This window comes from Narcine bancroftii, chromosome 2, assembly GCF_036971445.1.
Source record: "Narcine bancroftii isolate sNarBan1 chromosome 2, sNarBan1.hap1, whole genome shotgun sequence".
NCBI lineage: Eukaryota > Metazoa > Chordata > Chondrichthyes > Torpediniformes > Narcinidae > Narcine > Narcine bancroftii.
In genome coordinates, this window is record NC_091470.1 from 276,357,199 (window position 1) to 276,377,173 (window position 19,975).

Here is a 19,975-nt window from a genome sequence, read left to right on the forward strand (position 1 = left end):
CTCTAATTCAAGACTTCCGGTCAAATAGTTCTTTTTAACCTTAGAGGTATAATTAATTATTTGACCTCTCAAGTAAGCTTTCATAGCATCCCACAATATAAATTTACTCTGAACAGAATTAACATTTTCTTCCAAAAAGAGATTAATTTGTTTCTTAACAAATTCAATAAATTCCACTTTTTTTAACAACATCGTATTAAATCTCCAACGATAAGCTACACGAATTTTTTCAGAACTCTCATAAGTAAAATACAACAAAGAATGATCTGAAATTGCCCTATATTCTGCTTGCAATATTTTCCCCTGTAAATGTGCCAATACTAAAAAATCAATTCTAGAAAAAGATTCATGTCTAAATGAATAAAAAGAAAAATCCTTCTCTGTTGGGTTAAGATGTCGCCAGATGTCCACGAAATTAAAATCTTTCATCAAAGCTCGAATTTGAATTGCCATTTTAGATTTTTTAACATTTTTTGGAAATTTATCTAGTAAAGGTTCCAAAACGCAATTAAAATCTCCTCCAACCAAAACATTTTCATTAGTTTGTCCCAAAAGCAGAAATGCATCCGAAATAAATACTTCATCATCCACATTCGGTGCATAAATATTAAGTAAAGTCCAATCCCTCTTCATTTTTATACTTTGTTTTTCATTCAAATGCATCTCCTGTAAAAAAGCAATATCAATCTTCATCTTTTTAATGTAAGCCAAAACTCGCTTATGCTTGATCGTATTATTTAATCCTTGAACATTAAAGGTGGCAAATTTCAAATTTGACATATCTAATACAATAACTAAATACCAAAAATAGTCACAAAATGAATAATAACAAAGAAAAAAAAAGAAAAATTTTCTCAAATAAAATATATGGGCCCTCCAAATAGAAATAATATTTGTTAATTAAAAAAAAACAAAAAAAACTACCAAAAGGTAGTAACTCCCTAAAAAAACTGGGTGTGGATTACCCACTAGTGACTGATGACTAACAAATAAGTTAGTGCAATCCCCTCCTCCCCAGCCAGCCAGTCAGAAATATTAACATATTACAAATTTTTTTTAAAATTCAGCCTTAAGATTCCAGTCCAGATGGTGAACTAATTTCAAGAGTAGATGAACTCTTTCCATTCCCATTCTTTCCATTTCTGCCATTTTGTCCATTTCCAAGTCCATCAGGTTTTCTTTTAGGAGATAATGGTGGACTCTTTCTTTGTCCTCTGACATCCGGTAACGAATTAGAAAAAACCATTGCCTCATGCTCACTCTCAAAGAATTGAAACTGATAGTTTCCATAAAACATTTTCAACACAGCAGGATAACGAAAAGCAAATTTGTAACCTTTACGCCATAAAACATCTTTAAATGAATTAAATTCACGTCAACGTCTGATGATATCTTGACTCAAATCAGGACAGAAGAAAACTCTACTATGCTGAATTATCATTGGAGCTTGTCTTTGTCTTTCATTTTGAACTGCAATTCGAAGGATTGTCTCTCTATCCAAACAATTCAAACAATGAACTATCACAGCTCTTGGCGGCTGACCAGGTAAAGGTGGTCTTCTTAAAGCTCTATGTGCTCTTTCCAATACCAATCCATCAGGAAAAGACTCTTTCCCCCAACATTTGGGGAATCCAATTTTTAAAAAATTTAAACGGGATCTTGACCTTCTATACCTTCTGGCAAACCCATCGTTTTTCACATTATTTCTTCTGCTTTGATTTTCCAAATAGTCCATTTTTCTTGTTAACTCTTTTTCCCGGGCTCCTAAATCTTTAACTGATTTTTCCACCTTCACTATTGTTTCTGTATTGGATTGTACCTGTTGTTTACATTCAGAAAAAGAAGCTTCAAATTTTTTGAAGTTTTCCCGGTTTTCTTTAACTTCTGCCTTAACCACATTTAAGTCTGAAATTATATCAGTATTCATTTAAACCACCTGATTCAATTGACCAGTAATAACATCCAGATAAGAAGTAATACCTTCAAGCATCATATAAACAGGCTGAATTGCAGTTTGGAATGCAGGATCCGGTTCCATGATTTGTAACTCACTTTCTTCCAGCTCTTCTTCCATTTCCTGTACAGTGGCAGAATAAGGTAAGTCCTCTTCTTGTTGCTCTTCAAAAGGTAGCATTCTGATCGTTTTGCTGCGGGTTTGAACACCCAACGACGACTCCCCGACTTCCTCAGGGGGTTGTCGCTGTCGTCCCCCTGCAGACCATTTTTTCAATAAAATTACAGAATTCTCCATAGTTAACAGCGCCACCCAAGCGCATAGTCACTGCAGACTGCTGTCTGCCGTCGGGATCTTCTTCCTCCGCGCTCCCGTCTCTTCCAACGGGAGAGTTCTTTGTAGCAGGCCTCCAGAGTCATGCACGATTTCTCAGGAACGCGCTCCTTCCTCCGCAGAAAGGGTCGAACCAGCGCCATCTTGAGACTGGTGAGTAACTGTTACCTTAGGTTTTGTCCCCACCGGTGATCGTTGAAGCTTGGGGATTGCTGAAAACAGATCCGAGGCTGTTCCAGGTTGTTTAGGCCCCAATTCTTCTGCACTTCGAAACTGTATTTTCTTTTGTAACTGAAACTTAGTTTTTTTTACATTAGTAGCCATAATAGATCACCAAAATATCAAACTAAATATTAAAGTTTTAAAATTAAAAATAAAGGGTTAAAAAACGGGCATTTAAAAATTTGACCAGAGAGGGGAGGGATTACACGTCTGATCTTTACACCATCTTGCCACACCCCCAGGCTGACCATCACTGATGTTATGACGATCGGCTGCCGAGTCAGCCTCATCTATGGGGCCGGCACTCAGGGCAGCATTTCCTCGTGGACACAGAAGCAAAGGTCAGCGTCTTGCCCTCCATGAACCAAGACACCCGGACTCAGCACCACCAACAATAGCAGCATACACACGTACGGGGTGCAGACCATCCCGCTCGAGTTCGGTTCCTGCTGTTTAGCCTGGACCTTCATGTTGGCTGATGTGTCTCAGCCTCTACTAGGCACAGACTTCCTTTGAGCCCACTGCCTCCTGGTGAATCTGAAAGGGCGCTATCTGGTCAATTCCAGAACCTTCCAGACCTTCACCCTTTGAGAAGCCAAGTTCCCGCACCCCCCCCCCCCCCTTGACTCGGTAACCTTAGCAGCAACATGTTTGCCAGAATCCTGGCAGGATTCCTGGCCATATTAACACGACAGTTCTCCACCACGACCCCAAAACATGGAGTCCAGCACCACATCCCCATGCAGAGACCGCCGCCATACATCAGGCATGGAGAGTTCCTCCTGACAAGTTGTGGCTCGCCAAGGAAGAGTTCAGGAAGATGGAGAAGATTGGAATCATTCGGTGCTTAGACAGCACATGGTACTCTCCTCTACACATGGTGCCAAAGTCTTCTGGGGGATGGAGACCTTGTGGGGACTAACGCTGGCTCATTGACCCCACAACAGCTAATCAGTACCCAGTTCTACGCATCCAGGACTTGATGGCCAATCTACATGTAGCGAAGATTTCTCAAAATTCAACCTGGTCCAGGGATACCACCAGATGCCCAGTGAGGTCTCCAAGGTGGCCCTCATCATTCCGTTAGGTCTTTTTTGGTCTCAAAAATGTAGCGCAGATTTTCCAGAGACTCATGGACTCGGTGGGGCACAGCCTGGATTTTGTTTTTATCTACCTAGACGATATCCTCATTGACAGTCATTCATGACAGGAGCATCTAACGCACCTGCATCTCTCTGCCAATGACTGACTGAGTGACAACGGCCTAGTCATCAACCCAGCGAAATGTCAGTTTGGCCTGATAGCCATCAATTACACGGGTCACTCTCCCTTCCATCAAAAGTTTTTTTTAAACTTTATTTATTTGTTCAAAAAACAAATAATATGACATATACAGCAATTAAACATGACCTTCCATCAAAAGTTGAGGCCATTCATAAGTTCACCAAGCCAACTACTGTCAAAGGTTTGCAGGAGTTCATTAGGATGGTCAACATTTACTTTCGGTTCCTGCCATCAACTGTCAGGATCATGCAACCTCTTTTCAAGCTGCTGTCCATTCAGACCAAAGAACTCAGCTGGGACACAATCTTTGGCAGCTGTTAACCAGGTCAAAGATGCTCTGGCCAACACCACCCTTCTAGAGCATCTGCGTGTTGATGTGTCCATCACCCTCATAGTTGACGCATTCAACACAGCTGTCGGTGGCATCCTGGAGCAGATGGTTGATGGACATTGGAGACTGCTCACTTTCTTCAGCAGAAACCTGTGATCCACAGAGCAGAATTATTGTACATTCGACAAGGATTTGCTAACTTTCTACCTTGCCATATGCCATTTCCGCTATTTCCTCAAAGAACGGGATTTTATGGTCTTTACCGATCACAAACCCCTCATTTTTGCCTTCACCAAGGTATCACACCCATGGTTGGCAAGGCAGCAGCGTCACCTCTCTTATATCTCAGAGAACACATGGGCTATCAAGAACAGCCTCGTGGTTGACGTGTCTGTGCACTCCTTGTCCCCTGGAATTGACTTATACAGTGCTCAAGTGGCCCAGCGGCAGGATGGAGAGATACCAGCCTACCGCACTGCAATCTCAGGGCTACAACAGGAAGATGTGCATTTCAGATCAAATGAAGCCACACTTTCCTGTGATGTGTCCACCGGCCGACCTAGGCCCATCATTCCTACCATGTAGAGGCTTCGCAGATTCAACGCACTACATGGGTTGGCCCATTCATCCAGGTGACAACTCAACTGGTCGCAGATTCATGTGGCATGGGCTGCGTAAACAGGTCACCCACTGGGGCAGAACTTGCCTGCACTGACAGACATTCAAGGTGCAGAGACACGTGAAAGCCCCCCTTCAGTCCTTCCCACCGACACACAAACAATTTGTCCACATCCATATAGACGTCGTCGGGCAGCTGTCGGTTTCTAGAGGCGTCACGTACCTGTTCATGATAGTGGACAGGTTCACTAGATGGTCAGAAACTGTCCCGCTCTCAGACACCTCCACGACGTCCTACACCAGGGCCCTCATCCCCAACTGAATAACCCATTTAGGCCTTCCTTCCAATATCAGAAAGGGTTCATAGTTCATGTACGGCCTATGGGCAGTGATGGCACAGCTCCAAGGGATCCACTTACATCACACCTCAGCCTACCACCAACAGGCTAATGGCCTGGTGGAAAGATTCCATTGGGATTTGAAGACGGCCCTCATGGCGCAACTCTAAGGATCAGATTGGGTGGACTAGCTGCCTTGGGCGCTCCTTGGCATTCCTTGTCATCTATACAGCGCCGAAGAGTATTTGGCCATGTCCTCCACTGAGCTTGTCTATAGCGCCCGGCTGACAGCCCTAGGAGAGTTTGAGCCAGCAGCTCGCGGCCAGGAGGAAACATCTACGGCGCTGCTATCAAAACTTCATGAGAAGGTGGACACCTTGGCCCCCATCCCAACCTCACGCCACTGTCCAGTTCCATCCTACGTCCTGAAGAATCTTGAAGACTGCGAATATGTCTTCATAAGGAGAGGCGCACGCTGGATGCCCCTTCAATGCCCATACGAGGGTCTATACAATGTGTTATGACACAACAGGACTATGTGCCTTTTGGACATTGGGGTTAGCCTGGAAACATTCACAGTCGATTGCCTCAAACTGGCACACCTTGACCACGACCAACCAGTAAGTGTTCCAGCCCTGCGATGGAGAGGTTTGCCTCCCAAACGTACGAATTGTTTATGAACTATGGACTCAGCACCTCCAAACACCAGTTCTTGGGTTGGGGGTAATGTAACAGGCTACACTGATCTGCGAGTGAACTGGATCACGGAGGTATAGGCTTGCACAGGGTTGATGTCACAATGGTCTGGGGGGGGGGGTGGGTGGGGGGAGAAGAGCACAAAGGATCATAGGGGTCGAGTTCCAGGTTCCAGTAAAGTCAGCTGGTTGGTTTAGCTCATTCACAGCTTCCATACAGTTTTTTTTCTTTCATTTGCACTGACCACAACAGATAATAATTTAGAGAACTTATAGAAATGTAATTACACTGCTCTTTTAGAAAAAAAAGATTTACAGAAATGGAAGACCTGCTGATTACTCTAATGGGAAAAGTTAATTGTATTAAAATGAAGGTGCTGCCAAGATTACAGTATCTTTTTCAATTGTTGCCTAATGCACTACCCAAAAAATTTCTTTAAATTATTGAATAATTACATAAGGCAATTCTGATGGAATTATAAAGCTAACATGGGACTATAAATTGAGAGGACTTCCAGACTTAAAAAAATTATTATTTATCAGCACAAGCAAGATTTTTATCATTCTTTTCTTGAAGAAGACAGTTCTCCTTCTTGGATTCGAATGGGATTGAATTCAATAGAAGAAACAGGAAAGGACTTTATGTGGAATGTTAAGTTACTAACAAAAAAGACAGGTAAACCTATATTAATATAGGTGAATAGAATATGGCAAGAAATAAATTAGTGTATTGGGAAAAAAAGCAGGGATATCATTAAGACACCATTATGTAAAAATGTACTGCTGCCTATGAATCCAAGTAATAAAATATTGAATTCATGGTGTGATAAAAGGAATAAGACAGATTGATGATTGTTATATGGAGGGATTTCTTATGTCTCTTGAAATAAATAAGGAGTGCCTAATGGGACTTTATTCTGTTTACTCCAGCTAAGATCGTTCCTAAGAGAAAAATGGGGGCCAAGTTTGGCTTCACCTGAAATTAGTGAAATGGAACAAACGATTTGGCTGGGAAATACACTTAAATGAATAACTAAGATGTACTATGCTCTCCAGAATGAAAGTGCGAAACAAGGTTTACAGAGATTGAGAGAGAGATTGGAGTCAGATCTAGATGTTGCAATAATGTAAAGTTATTTGTCTGATTGTTGTTTGGATAGCATGATGTCATTTATAAATGCAAGACACAGATTAATGCAATATAATTTTCTACACCAATTATATCTCACAACATAGAAGTTGCATAAATCAAAACCTGAAATATTGGAAATGTGTTTTAGGTGTGGGATAGAAATAGGAACATTCTTATATGCTATGTGGTCATTTGTGAAGGTGAGACCTTACTGGCAGGATATTACTGAAATATTAACAAGGATAACAGGGATGGCCTTCATGGGCAACCCAGAGCTTTATTATTTAGGCAAGTTCACTGAAATAAGCAATTAACTAAATTCCAAATTTCATTTGTTAAAATGGCCTTAACAGTGGCTAAGAAATGTATTGCCATTACTTGGAAATCTAACTTCCCTCTACATATAGGACGAGAGACTGCTGAGATTAATATTTGCATACCTATGGAAAAACAATTTACGTACAACTTAAAGAACAAAATGATATATTAAGATATGGCAGCCATATTTGGATCATATTGGGGCCCAATTGTAATTATAAATATAATAAAAGGATAATAATAAATGCTGCTAAAGTATAAATCCAAGAGATTTCCCCAAATTGAAGATCAACATAAATGAGAGCCCTGACGGTGTGTGGATTTATACTGTGAAATGGAGGGGGGTGGGGTTTTATTTTGTTTGTTTTTTGTAAAGGTCTTTATTTATTTATATCTCTCACACACACACACACACACACACACACACACACACACACACACAATATACATAAAACTGGAGAGATTTACTATGTATATTTATGGAAAAAAATAACATTAAAATATTTTTTTTTAAAAAGAAAGTCTAGGCCTTTTCACATAACGTGTAAAAGTGGGTTAGCTAAGCAATTTATCCAGTAACCTACCTGGAAATCGTGCAGTGTGAAATGGTCGGACCATGCAGTGCTGGTCAAAATCGACCAGACTCCGAGACTTGGGTGATAAGTACTCTCGGAGCCCGGGTGAGTTCACCCGCCAATCCCCTTCTGGCAGTGTGAAAGCACAAATGGCTTACCAGGTAAGGTTTGTGGCGTCAGTGCTTGCAAACATGCATCATCATATAGTCATCACATTGGCCTAATAACTCTGTGTGCACAACTGACCTCATGAGGGATGACCAGAGACCATCACAGCGCAGATGCTTATCTGGATAAGGATTACAGCAGAAGAACAAATATTTTATCATCTTAAGCTCATCATGTTACTCCCCAGGATAAATTCAACATTGCCAAATAGCTGCTCAAATTCAGTGAATTGTGAGGCATTCAACTTTTTTGTTCAGTGGCACAGGCATAGAGTGCTTTGTACATTATTCTTTGAGCCTTGTTCTTTATACAGTTATGTTCATTTTACCATCATGGTCAGTAAGCTCTTATTTAAGACTTTCCTATGGACTTTTAAAGTAGTGACCCCAATAAAATGAGAAGTTCAGCCACAAGCAGGTCTGCTGATGGTTGGACATGTCAATGTATTGTTTGAGGAGGTGGCAGATGTGGAAAGACTATACTCCCACTGTTTCCAAACCACACAAATGTAATGAAGATAGGCAGTCATCCTTTCTCAGTAGGATGATATTTAATCCATTTTTGTTTTGCAAAATAACATAGTAGTTTTGCATGCTTTTTACCTGATCCTTGCATTCCAACACTGCCTGGGATTGCACCACATTAAGTCCAAAGGTCATGACAATTTATTGTATATTCTATGTCAGTTTAAACCAAACAAAAATATTCAATGTAAAATCAAGAGAATGTGTATGAAAACTAGGCAGATGGAAATAGATATCTGTCTTACTTATGACAGGAAAAAAAGCTTAGTCTTGCAGCTAGGTTTTCATGATGTCTTATTCTCAAGGTGAATTAGCATCTTATGCTGCTTGAATGTTTTATAGACCCTGGTTAGAGAGTAAAGCTTGACTTCCTGTGAGTGCATAATGAGTTACTCATGACATCATCGCTGGTGGCGTGACACCCCCCCCCCCCCTTAAAATGCCCAGTTGCCGATTTACAAGGTAAGTATAGCTGTGGTGTGAAAGGCCCAGGAGGTGCAGCCTTGGCAGGAACCTGTGTCCTAGGAGGATTGCCTAGATTCAGTGGTGTGAATTATTGTGCAAGGATCGACAACGAGATAGACAACAGACTCGCCAAGGCAAATAGCGCCTTTCGAAGACTACACAAAAGAGTCTGGAAAAACAACCAACTGAAATACCTCACAAAGATTAGCGTATACAGAGCCGTTGTCATACCCACACTCCTGATCGGCTCCGAATCATGGGTCCTTTACCGGCATCACCTATGGCTCCTAGAATGCTTCCACCAGCGTTGTCTCCGCTCCATCCTCAACATTCATTGAAGCGACTTCATCACCAACATCGAAGTACTCGAGATGGCAGAGGCCGACAGCATCGAATCCACGTTGCTGAAGATCAAACTGCGCTGGGTAGGTCACGTCTCCAGAATGGAGGACCATCGCCTTCCCAAGATCGTCTTATATGGTGAACTCTCCACTGGCCACCGAGACAGAGGTGCACCAAAGAAGAGGTACAAGGACTGCCTAAAGAAAGCTCTTGGTGCCTGCCACATTGACCCCGCCAGTGGGCTGATATCGCCTCAAACCATGCATCTTGGCACCTCACAGTTCGGCGGGCAACAACCTCCTTTGAAGAAGACCGCAGAGCCCACCTCACTGTCAAAAGACAAAGGAGGAAAAACCCAACACCCAACCGATTTTCCCTTGCAACCGTGTCTGCCTGTCCCGCATCGGACTTGTCAGCCACAAACGAGCCTGCAGCTGACGTGGACATTACCCCTCCATAAATCTTCGTCCGCGAAGCCAAGCCAAAGAAGAAGTTAACACACAAAAGTGCTGGAGAAACTCAGCAAGTCTCGCAATGTCCACAGGATGCAAGCATATTTAGCCAACGTTTCCGGCCTGAGCCTGTATCATGGATTCTAGTTGATTATACCAAATGCATTTAAGATTAGCAAAGCTATTAGTCACTTTAAACCCCTTACAATGTCTGCCCTCTCTATGCCAACTGAAGATGAGTTCAGGTAATCAAGAGAGAAAAATTATAATTGTGGAGATATGTAATTACACCACTACATAAAGCAGTCCAGAGCTACAGTCTAGCCTTCCAGGTTCGTCTTGCAGTTTATTAAAGCTGTCTTATACTTGCACTGCTGGTATGGTTATTGTCAGTACAATAATAAAACTAAAAATGGTTCAGAATCAGATGGAAGGCTGTAACTACCCATACAAACATTCCTAGAAAATAGCCTCACAAGCTCCTAAACAAAGCATTCTTCCTATACAAGATTAGACAATGAGTGGGTGCTCTGAAGTGTGAAATTCCAATCTGAAGTTCTATGCCTAAAGCACACACCTCTCTAGCATTTCATATCAATAGGATTTCATCCATCACCATTAGTTTACACTTTTTAGCCTTCAGCTTCATAAGAGAGAGGGGAATGCAACATGAATCATCCTTGGTAATGTATCTTTGTAAGGAAATTAATTTCATGCAAGAGAAATTCATTACAAAGTTCCACAACAAAAATACGTCAATTCATTCATTCTCAGTAAATTTTCCCCACTGAATCATTCCCAATTGCGACAATTGATGTTCAGAAATATTTTATGACAGCCTCATTTACTTTACACTGACAATGCCCAAAGCAATTACAGTAAAATCCGAATGGGTTTGAAGTTTTTTTTCACAAATTTCCAAATATTCTAGTGGCTGTAAAAAACAATGCCAGAATACAAAATAGTAATCTATAAAATCAATGGGGAAATTCAAGAGAAATGTTTTGACTCAAATTGTTTTGAATTTATTTAGAATTGGTTTTCCCATAGGTGAAATGATATGTTGAAGAAGAAAGGAATAGACAGAGAATCTATTTCATGGTGGAAAAATATGAAAAACAAACATCAGCAAGGAAAAGCTGTGCAATACACAAAGGCTTGAGAAACTCAACAGCTCATGCAGCATCCATAAGATGTAAAAGGTAACTAAAATGTTTTGTTTGGGGCTGGGCCATTTGTCAGGAATAAGAAAAAACAGACAGCCTCCTGAATGAAAATTGTGGGGGTGAGAGGAGGGAGGAAGGGAAAAGAACACAGGTTTACAGGTAAGAAAAAAGCTGTGAATTAATAGGGGGTGAGGGCAGAGGGCTAGGAAGGGTACCTCTCTGACTGAAGGAAAGGGGTTGGAAGCTAGAGGAAAGGAAACAGAGGGAATAAGAGAGTGGGGGTAAGGGAAACAGAAATTGGAGACTTGTCAAATGAATAAAAGTTGTTCCTCTAATATGTGGGTGGCAGTACATGAGGCCATGGACACACATGTCAGTGTGGCCATGGTGTGTGGAATTGTAATGGTTGGCCACCTATGCAGTTGTCAAATCGAATGTGCTCAACAAAACAATTTCCCAGTCTGTATCCAGTCTTCTCGATGTAAAGGACACAACATCAGAAGCACTAAATGCAGTAAATAACCCCTAAAACTTCACAAGTATTGCTTCACTCAGGAGAACTGTTTCAGGCTCCAAATAGTGATGAGGGAGAAGGTGTGGACATGGGCAGCATTTCCTGTTGTCATTGGAGTACGTACCAAGGGGCAATTAGTGGGAAGGTATACGTGGAGGAGGGAATTGCAAGGGAATGGTCCAGACAGAGAGTGGAGATGGGTGGGGAAGATGTTTGGTGTTGGGATCCAACGTAACAGAAATTGTGGACTAGCATGAAGTCTGACCTTGCTTTTCACTTGTGTCCATTTTCTCCATTTTCTGTTCCTCCACAGGCTTCCCATCAATCTTCACAAACCTGAAAGGCTCATCAGAAGCTATCATCAAGCCAGTCCCATCCTGTTCAACAGCTGCATAATGCGGAGTGAGTCTTCCAGTCAGTGTTCTATTCTGCCATACTTCACATTTGTTAGTTTCTGCAAACACAAAAACAGATTTACTCCCTGCTGTTTCACAAGGTCCAACTGTGCAGTCCCATCTTCTCCACACACTTTAAACTTTCCATTACTGCCATCCAACATGTTCACCTTATAATCGTCTTCCACAAGCTCCCACACAATTAGCTCTAGTTTTATACTTTTTAACAGTCATATACATCGAACAGTTACATCACTTCACTCAGAAGCAGGAAGCCCCAATCCACTTCTTTCCACATTCTGGGAGCATAACCATTGGCAATGAAACAACTTACACCCAGTGTTGAGCTCAGTAATCAAGGAAAACAAATCATGAGCAAAGCCAGTTAGAGATATTAACAATGATACAAGATTTTTCAGGTAACACTGGACCACAAAGATTTTTCTTCCTGAACACTTTTGAGTGTATTTTATGGGTTTGGGCTGCTAATCACGAAAATCACCTTAAAATTTTCTTATCACTTACCACTTTATAGATATAAAATATGATAGGAAATCACAAAAATCGATCAAGTCTCTTGCTGATTTTGGTGCAGTCAGTGATGAACATGATGAAAGATTTCACCAGGACATTGTGACCATAGAAAAGGGGTATCAGGGTGTACAGCAGTCAATAACTCACGAGACAGGAGTTATGCAAATAACATAGGCTTTTATTAGCAAGAATATAGAAGTGTTAGTCACCTACGAGGCTAGTCCCAATCTGAGCTGAGAGCAGTGGACAGGAACACATATGCAAGCAAGGGGGCTACTGCACCCTAGTCAACCTATAGCGCCAGTCCTCCATACCAGCTAGCAACTTCAAGCAACTACATTCTGCATACAAGCGTGCAATATCAAGGAACATCACATTGGGCAACTGGAATCCATCAATGCTGGCCAACTATTGTTGGACACTGACATGAGAGGCATCAGATGGTGAGTATAAACAAAATTCAGCAGTTAACCATTATTAGGTCAATTAAGCTAACTCAATGTATCAGCATCATTATGTGCTTAAATATGCTAATTTCAATAAAAGTTAATTTAATGTTTCTCCAACTTCCTACGTGATATAGCAAATGTGAAATTATCTTTGTGTTCGGTTTGAATGTTTGTTCAGGAAGCAAAATCTTTTGAAAAAAATTGTTGCCCAGTGTAATTAAAAAGACCTCTTACAGGAAGAGACAGGCTAAATTATAGTGGAGAATGAGGAAATGATAAGGATATTGAATACTTTACATCCGTCTCCTCACAAAATGCAGGTTTTTATTCCAAAAGCACAGGAGAACTAAGATTCAAGTAATTTCAATAGTTTGAGTAATGCTGAAGTTATTCATAGACCTAAAAATATCAATATATCTTATGGTTTTGATAGCCTGCGTGCAAGTATATAAAAAGAGGTAAAAGAGTTGGCTGCAGAAACCCACTGGTTTTGATTTTTTAGAATTCCATAGATATTCAGTGTCTCCGCAGACTTGAAGATATCAAATGTAACCCTGCTAATCAAAAGAGGAGGAGTAACTAAACAGTTATCTAGAGACCAGTTATCAGAGTTGCAGTAAAAAGAAACAATGTTTGGTCAAAGTCACAATGGATACATTGGAGGAAATAATCCAATTAGAGCAATCTAACGGTTTACTGAAGTCAGGGAACCAAAGGCTATTTACTTTCACTGTATTGTTCGCCTCTACCGGCACCACCTACGGCTCCTAGAACGCTTCCACCAGCGTTGTCTCCGCTCCATCCTCAACATCCATTGGAGCGCTCACACCCCTAACGTCGAGGTACTCGAGATGGCAGAGGTCGACAGCATCGAGTCCACGCTGCTGAAGATCCAGCTGCGCTGGATGGGTCACGTCTCCAGAATGGAGGACCATCGCCTTCCCAAGATCGTATTATATGGCGAGCTCTCCACTGGCCACCGTGACAGAGGTGCACCAAAGAAAAGGTACAAGGACTGCCTAAAGAAATCTCTTGGTGCCTGCCACATTGACCACCGCCAGTGGGCTGATAACGCCTCAAACCGTGCATCTTGGCGCCTCACAGTTTGGCGGGCAGCAGCCTCCTTTGAAGAAGACCGCAGAGCCCACCTCACTGACAAAAGGCAAAGGAGGAAAAACCCAACACCCAACCCCAACCAACCAATTTTCCCTTGCAACCGCTGCAATCGTGTCTGCCTGTCCCGCATCGGACTGGTCAGCCACAAACGAGCCTGCAGCTGACGTGGACTTTTTTACCCCCTCCATAAATCTTCGTCCGCGAAGCCAAGCCAAAGAAAGATTGTTCGCCAGGTGAGAGAAACAATAATCATTCAGTCCTCAAGTTAAGGGGTCTGATCCTGAGACCCCAATTTCTTCACAAGTCAGAAATATCTGTTTTCTATTGTAACATATCACTCTACATACATTAGCAATTATTGTTCATTTAGCTGAATAAGTACCGTAACACTACCAATAATTAAATCTAATGGAATTGTATGTGGTGTCCTGTCATTAATGAATACCATGACATATTTTATGATTAGCTTGAAAAAGGTTTGAAAAAATGTATGGGAGATTCTGAGCAATATCAGATTTTCATGTCAGGTTATTCATGACACAGGGAGCCCCTGTAACTAATCAGTTAGGAAAGCTGAATATATTGAAACCTTATTAATATAGCTTCATGAAAAGTAAACCACATTTGACAAATTTGTTCATATTTACTGATGATATGACAAGGAAAATTAGTAATTAGTAGATGTATATGTAAAGTCATTTGATAATCTGCTGCATAAATTAAGGGCCAGAGGTTATGGAAGAGATATTTTGCCTGGTTTGGTAAACTGGTTGCCACACAGAAAATAAAGTTGGAAAACTACTGGTATTAAGGGAACAGTTGGGTAAGTGGAACTGAGCTCATGGCCTGATCACCCCATTATCTTATTGATTGCTGGAGCAAGCTTGATGGGCTAGACTCCTGGTCCCATTTCTTGTGTTTTTAAGATACAGGGATGGAATCGATGGAGTACCTCAGGAATTAGCACTTGGTCGACAATCGTTTGCTAGTTACATTAATGACTGAGAGGAAGGATTGAATTGTAAGTTTTACAAGTTTGCTGATAATATAAAAATGGGTAGAGACATTGTAATTCTATAATGCTTCTCAACCTTTTTTACTTTCCACTCACATACCACTTTAAGTTATCCCTTCTTTTCTTTGGCTTGGCTTCGCAGACGAAGATTTATAGAGGGGTAATGCCCACGTCACAGAACACCCATGGTGCAAGGATTACTTAAAGTCGTATGTGAGTGGAAAGAAAAAGGTTGAGAACCACTGGGTACAGATTGAGTGATACAGATTGGCAAATGGAGTTAAATGTGGGGAAGCACAAGATTATACAATTTATAAGAGGAATTGAAAGGCAGGTTATCTAAATGGATTAAGATTGCAAATATGTAAAGTTCAGAGGGATCAAGGTGTTCTTGTGTATGAATCACAAAAAGTTAGCAACACGGTCCAAAATATAGTTAAGGCATCAAACCTCCTTAAGAATAAGGAGGTTTTGCTATAGTTATACAGTATATTAATGAATTCACACCTGGAATTCCAAGCATAGGTTTGGTCCCCTATCCTAAAAAAGGATAGAGCAACAGCAATATTTGTCTAAAGCTCTAATTCAAGAGATGTGCAGGTTGTTCAATCAAGAGAGGCTCGACAGTTTGGCTCTACATTCCCTGGAGTTTACAACATTCAAGATCCCAAAGGAGTATGACAGAGTAGATCTGATATGTTTTCACTAGTGGGAGAGTTTTGAACTAGGAGACTTAAAAAATAAGAGGCTGACCATATCACAGAAGAAATGCTTCACAGATTCACCAGCCTAATTGCTCAGATGGTCCATTTGTAGAACAGGTACACAATGCTTTATCTTGACATCTAAAATCCAGAAATCTCCAAAATCTGGCAGCAGTGCAAGTCGGGCAAGCAAGGGGGGGGAAACCGGCAGCATGACTCGGCCGGGTGAGGGGGGCGGGGAGACCAGCAGTGTGAGGCGGGCAGGCGAGCGAGGGGAGGAGACCGGCTGCGCGAGTTGGGTGGGTGAGGGGAGGAGACCAGCAGCGCGAGTTGGGTGGGCAAGAGACTGGCAGCGCAAGTCAGGCGGGCGAGGGGGTAGACCGGCAGTGTGAGTCAGACGGGCGAGAGGGGGTGGGGGAGACGGCAGACGACAGTTCGACTGGAAGGGGTGGGAGTGGATACGGGTGGGCTTAAATCTGGCTTTCCGAAATCCGGAAAAATCCAAAATCCCAAGGGTTCCGGATAAAGGATTCTGTACCTGTACAAGGAGAGCATGGACCTCTACTCTCTAGAATTCAGAAGAATGAGATGGTATTTAATTCAAACATAAAATGCTGACAGAAATTGATATGCTGGACACAGAGAGGATGACTCTCCTGGCTGAGGAGTTCAGTTTCAAGATGCAAGGAGAAACATTTAATATTAATAGGAAGAGAAATTTCTGCACTTAGGGTGTGGTGCATTTGTTGTTTTCTCACTCCTAAGAGTTCTGATTATAGATCACTGACTTGGAATGTTAACTTTTTTTAACCCCTCATTCCAGGAATATTGCTTGATCCACTGAGTGTTTCCTGCATTTCCTGTTTTTATTTCAGAATTGAGTAATCTGGTCCAAGTTGAGGAAATTAAGTTCCTTCACAAAGAATTGTAAATCTTTGCAGTTCCCCATTAAGGCATCTGTGGATGCTCAGTCATTAAATGCATGGAATAATGCAGGAAAATGAAGATGACCCTGTGACCTTGTCAGATGTCAGAGCAGACTTGATGGCTGAATAATGTGCCCATTACTTTTTAAACTGCTTCTCCTTGTTGATTTGGCTCAGCTATTGGGTTGTTTTTCTCAAAGTTCACAAACATGACTATTTCCATGGGGTATTAATTACTCAACATGTCCCTCTTTGTGAATGACTCAATTAAAGCACAGAAACACACCATTCATCCAGATTTAATACATCTGACACCAAAGTTCAGTCCAAGCATGCAGTCTACTTACTGCAAGTTATTTTAGAAAGGAGAACAGAAAAATTCTTCCATGAATCTAAAAGCAGGTGGAAGAAACTGGTTTGGACAGTAGCAGATTCTGGGATTTTTTAAATTTAATTTAGAGATACAGCACACTAACAGTCCCTTCTAGCCCATGAGTCCATGTTACAAAATTACACCCATGTGACCAATTAACCTACTAACCTGGATGTCTTTGTAACTTGGGAGGAAACCTGAGCACCCGGAGGAAACCTACAGTCACAGGGAAAATGTACAAACTCCTTTCAGCTGGGTCACTAGCACTATAATAGCTTTGGGCTAACCATGCTGGATTTGGGTGTTTCATACTGCATTTTGGGTGTTTCATGTTGCACATGGGTGGAAATGGTGTGGAAAATTTAGCTAGTTGTTGCCTTTAGGTAATGAATTCTGAAAATATTCAGGGAACAGGAAGGGTAGGAGAAATCCTCATTTCTTAAATGCACATGGCAGAGAAATTTAAATTTCCATGAAGAGTTGAATAAAAAGTAGATTGCAGCCTGGCTAATTCACTTTCCGGTAACCAGCTACAAGTTATTTCTTAACCTTGTATAATTTCCTTTAGCTTGAACACTAAGACAGTGACACAGGAACTTAAAAGCTGCCACAACAAATGTTTGTGACACATAAGCATCAAAAGTATAAATAAATGCACATCCGTGTTGAGTTTATAAAAGGATGTGCCACTGAGAACAGAGGGTACTGATCTCAATGAATTTTGTTCTCATCTATATTATCAATTTGGATGGGAATGTCATTAGCATGGTCAATAAATTTGCACATGACTCCAAAATTGGTGGTCTCGTAGACAGTAAAGGTTATCAAAGCTTACAGTACAATGGAGTACTATAAAGTGAACAAAGAGATACTGGTGAATACATAGAGATTATCCAAGAGGCTATATGAAAGTTATTGCAAGAAAAATAAAAGCATAATAGAGTGGAAAAAAGATTAGGTGATAGGAAAGGGCGAGGAGGCAAAAATGTTTTTTTCTCTAGATGACAAGATGTATTGGGTAATTAACCATGGCAAATTGATCCTGGTGCCTCAACCTTTTACAATTTGTATAACTAATGGATGAAGGTGCCAAATGTAAAAAAAAAGTGGACACTTAGTTAGTGCAGCAGTTAGCACAACACTATGACAATGCCAGCGACTTGGGATCAAATTCAATACTAAGAAGTTTGCACCCGTGTCCACATGGGTTTTTTCCAGTTTCCTCTCACATTCCAAAGACGTACTGGTTAGAAGGTTAATTGGTCACATGGCTGCACTTGGATACCATAGGCTCATGGGCCAGAAGGGCCTGTTACCATGCCGTATCTCCAAATTAAAATTAGAAACAGAAATTATAATTTCTAAAATTCAGTTCAAGCTGCACATCGATATAAATCTTGAATGTGAGGAATTCTATTATTTTATTCTGCAGCGTTTTGCAGTATAATACTAATCACTTTTCATTGCAGTGGGAAGAAGTTCTGGACATGAAAATCCCAATATTGCAATGTGCCTTATTGTTCTTTCCCAACCTCCATTCACTCCAGTCAAGTTTTATTTTGAATTTGCAGGGTAATTTCCACAATCATTAGAAGTTAACTGTACTGGTTACAACTTACCATTTTTGCCACAAGCAATGGTGACCCAATCTATTGCGGAGTGAAATCCACTTCCCTTGATGTTGGACTCATCTTTCTCAGTCTTGAGTAAAACCACATCTAATAAGTTTGCACTGTCCTTTACATATGAATGACTGTGGATTATCACAAAAGGTTCCCCTAGTTCTTGTTGGAACATTATCTGCAAAATAAATTTTAAAAAATCAAATTAGATTTCAAGTCTCAAAAGCACGTAGCACCAAAGAATAAAAGTGCTTTGCTTCAGGGCTATTCTGCAATAACTTTTAGACTTTGAAAAAACATTATTTCATTTTGATCTGAAAAAAAAAACCAAATTTCTCAAGGTACTAGAGTAATCCAATAAGAAAATATAAAAATGTTACATGAACATGGGATCAAAAGCAGTAAAATATCAAGACACACAAAAAAAATGAAGATGGTGTACAGATTTTACTGCATCTTTAAAACAATTTGCAATACTTTCACCATTTTCAAATTAAACATTTAGAATCACACTATCTCATTTATAGATTAAGGCATAATTAGGAATAAACAAACATTAAGTAACATACTACGATCCCAAAAAAAAAACATCCACTGGAGCAGTCCGGGAGCTACACTTTGTTGTAGAAGCTAATTCAGTGGTAACTTCAAGAGGGAATCGGATAAATACTTCATGTAGGATTTTATTTTTGCTCTCTAAAATATTTTTATTGATGTTAATAAGGAAGTCAATAAATTTTAATAAAATTCAAAGATAGTATGGACAGTTACATAAATGAAATAAAATATTCTGTATATCACTAACATACATAAATTGTAATATATCCATAATTCATATTCTAAGTCGTATATTTTTTTTTAAACTCTAATACAAAAAAAGGAGGAAAGAATAAAATAGTAAAGGAAAGAAACTCAAACCCCTTACCTAACCGCGTTGCCAGATGCTACATATGACTGGCATTAAAAGAAAAATGAAGATAAAAATGAAATTAATATAAGGAGTGTGGAAAAGATACAAGTTGGACAATTTAATTACATTGGAGTAAAATTAGAAAATAGGATAGTGAGTCATAAATTACCCCCATAATTTCTGGAATTTTATATTTGAATTATTAATTGAATAACGAATCTTTTCCATGTTCAAACAGGACATGATGTCATGCGACTACTGACACGAGTAGACGGGACAGCATCCTTTTAAGTAAAATCTCATGCCTCACCAAAAGAGAGGCAAAAGAAATGGCCTGACTGAACCAGAGATAAAGAAGAATCATTCACTCCCATTGTGCTGGTGGGCCACCAAAGGATTCGGTATTAAAGCTATATTGAAAATGTTATATATGTGCAGGATTTTCAATAAAAATTAACCTAAAAGTTAAATATCTATTGCACCTTTCACAACCTACAGAA

General features: G+C 40.4%; 1 protein-coding gene across 2 annotated transcripts in view; it reads right to left on the reverse strand.

Moving 5' to 3' along the window:
* Window positions 1-19,975, reverse strand: part of nudcd1 (NudC domain containing 1) — a 200,489-nt gene that overhangs the window by 93,209 nt on the left and 87,305 nt on the right. For both annotated transcript variants that reach the window (XM_069920993.1, XM_069920991.1), the window contains exons 4-5: window positions 18,563-18,743; window positions 11,697-11,885 (exon numbers count right to left, since the gene is read on the reverse strand). In XM_069920993.1, the coding sequence (XP_069777094.1) occupies window positions 11,697-11,885; window positions 18,563-18,743 (370 nt within the window). The remainder of the gene's footprint in view (window positions 1-11,696; window positions 11,886-18,562; window positions 18,744-19,975) is intronic.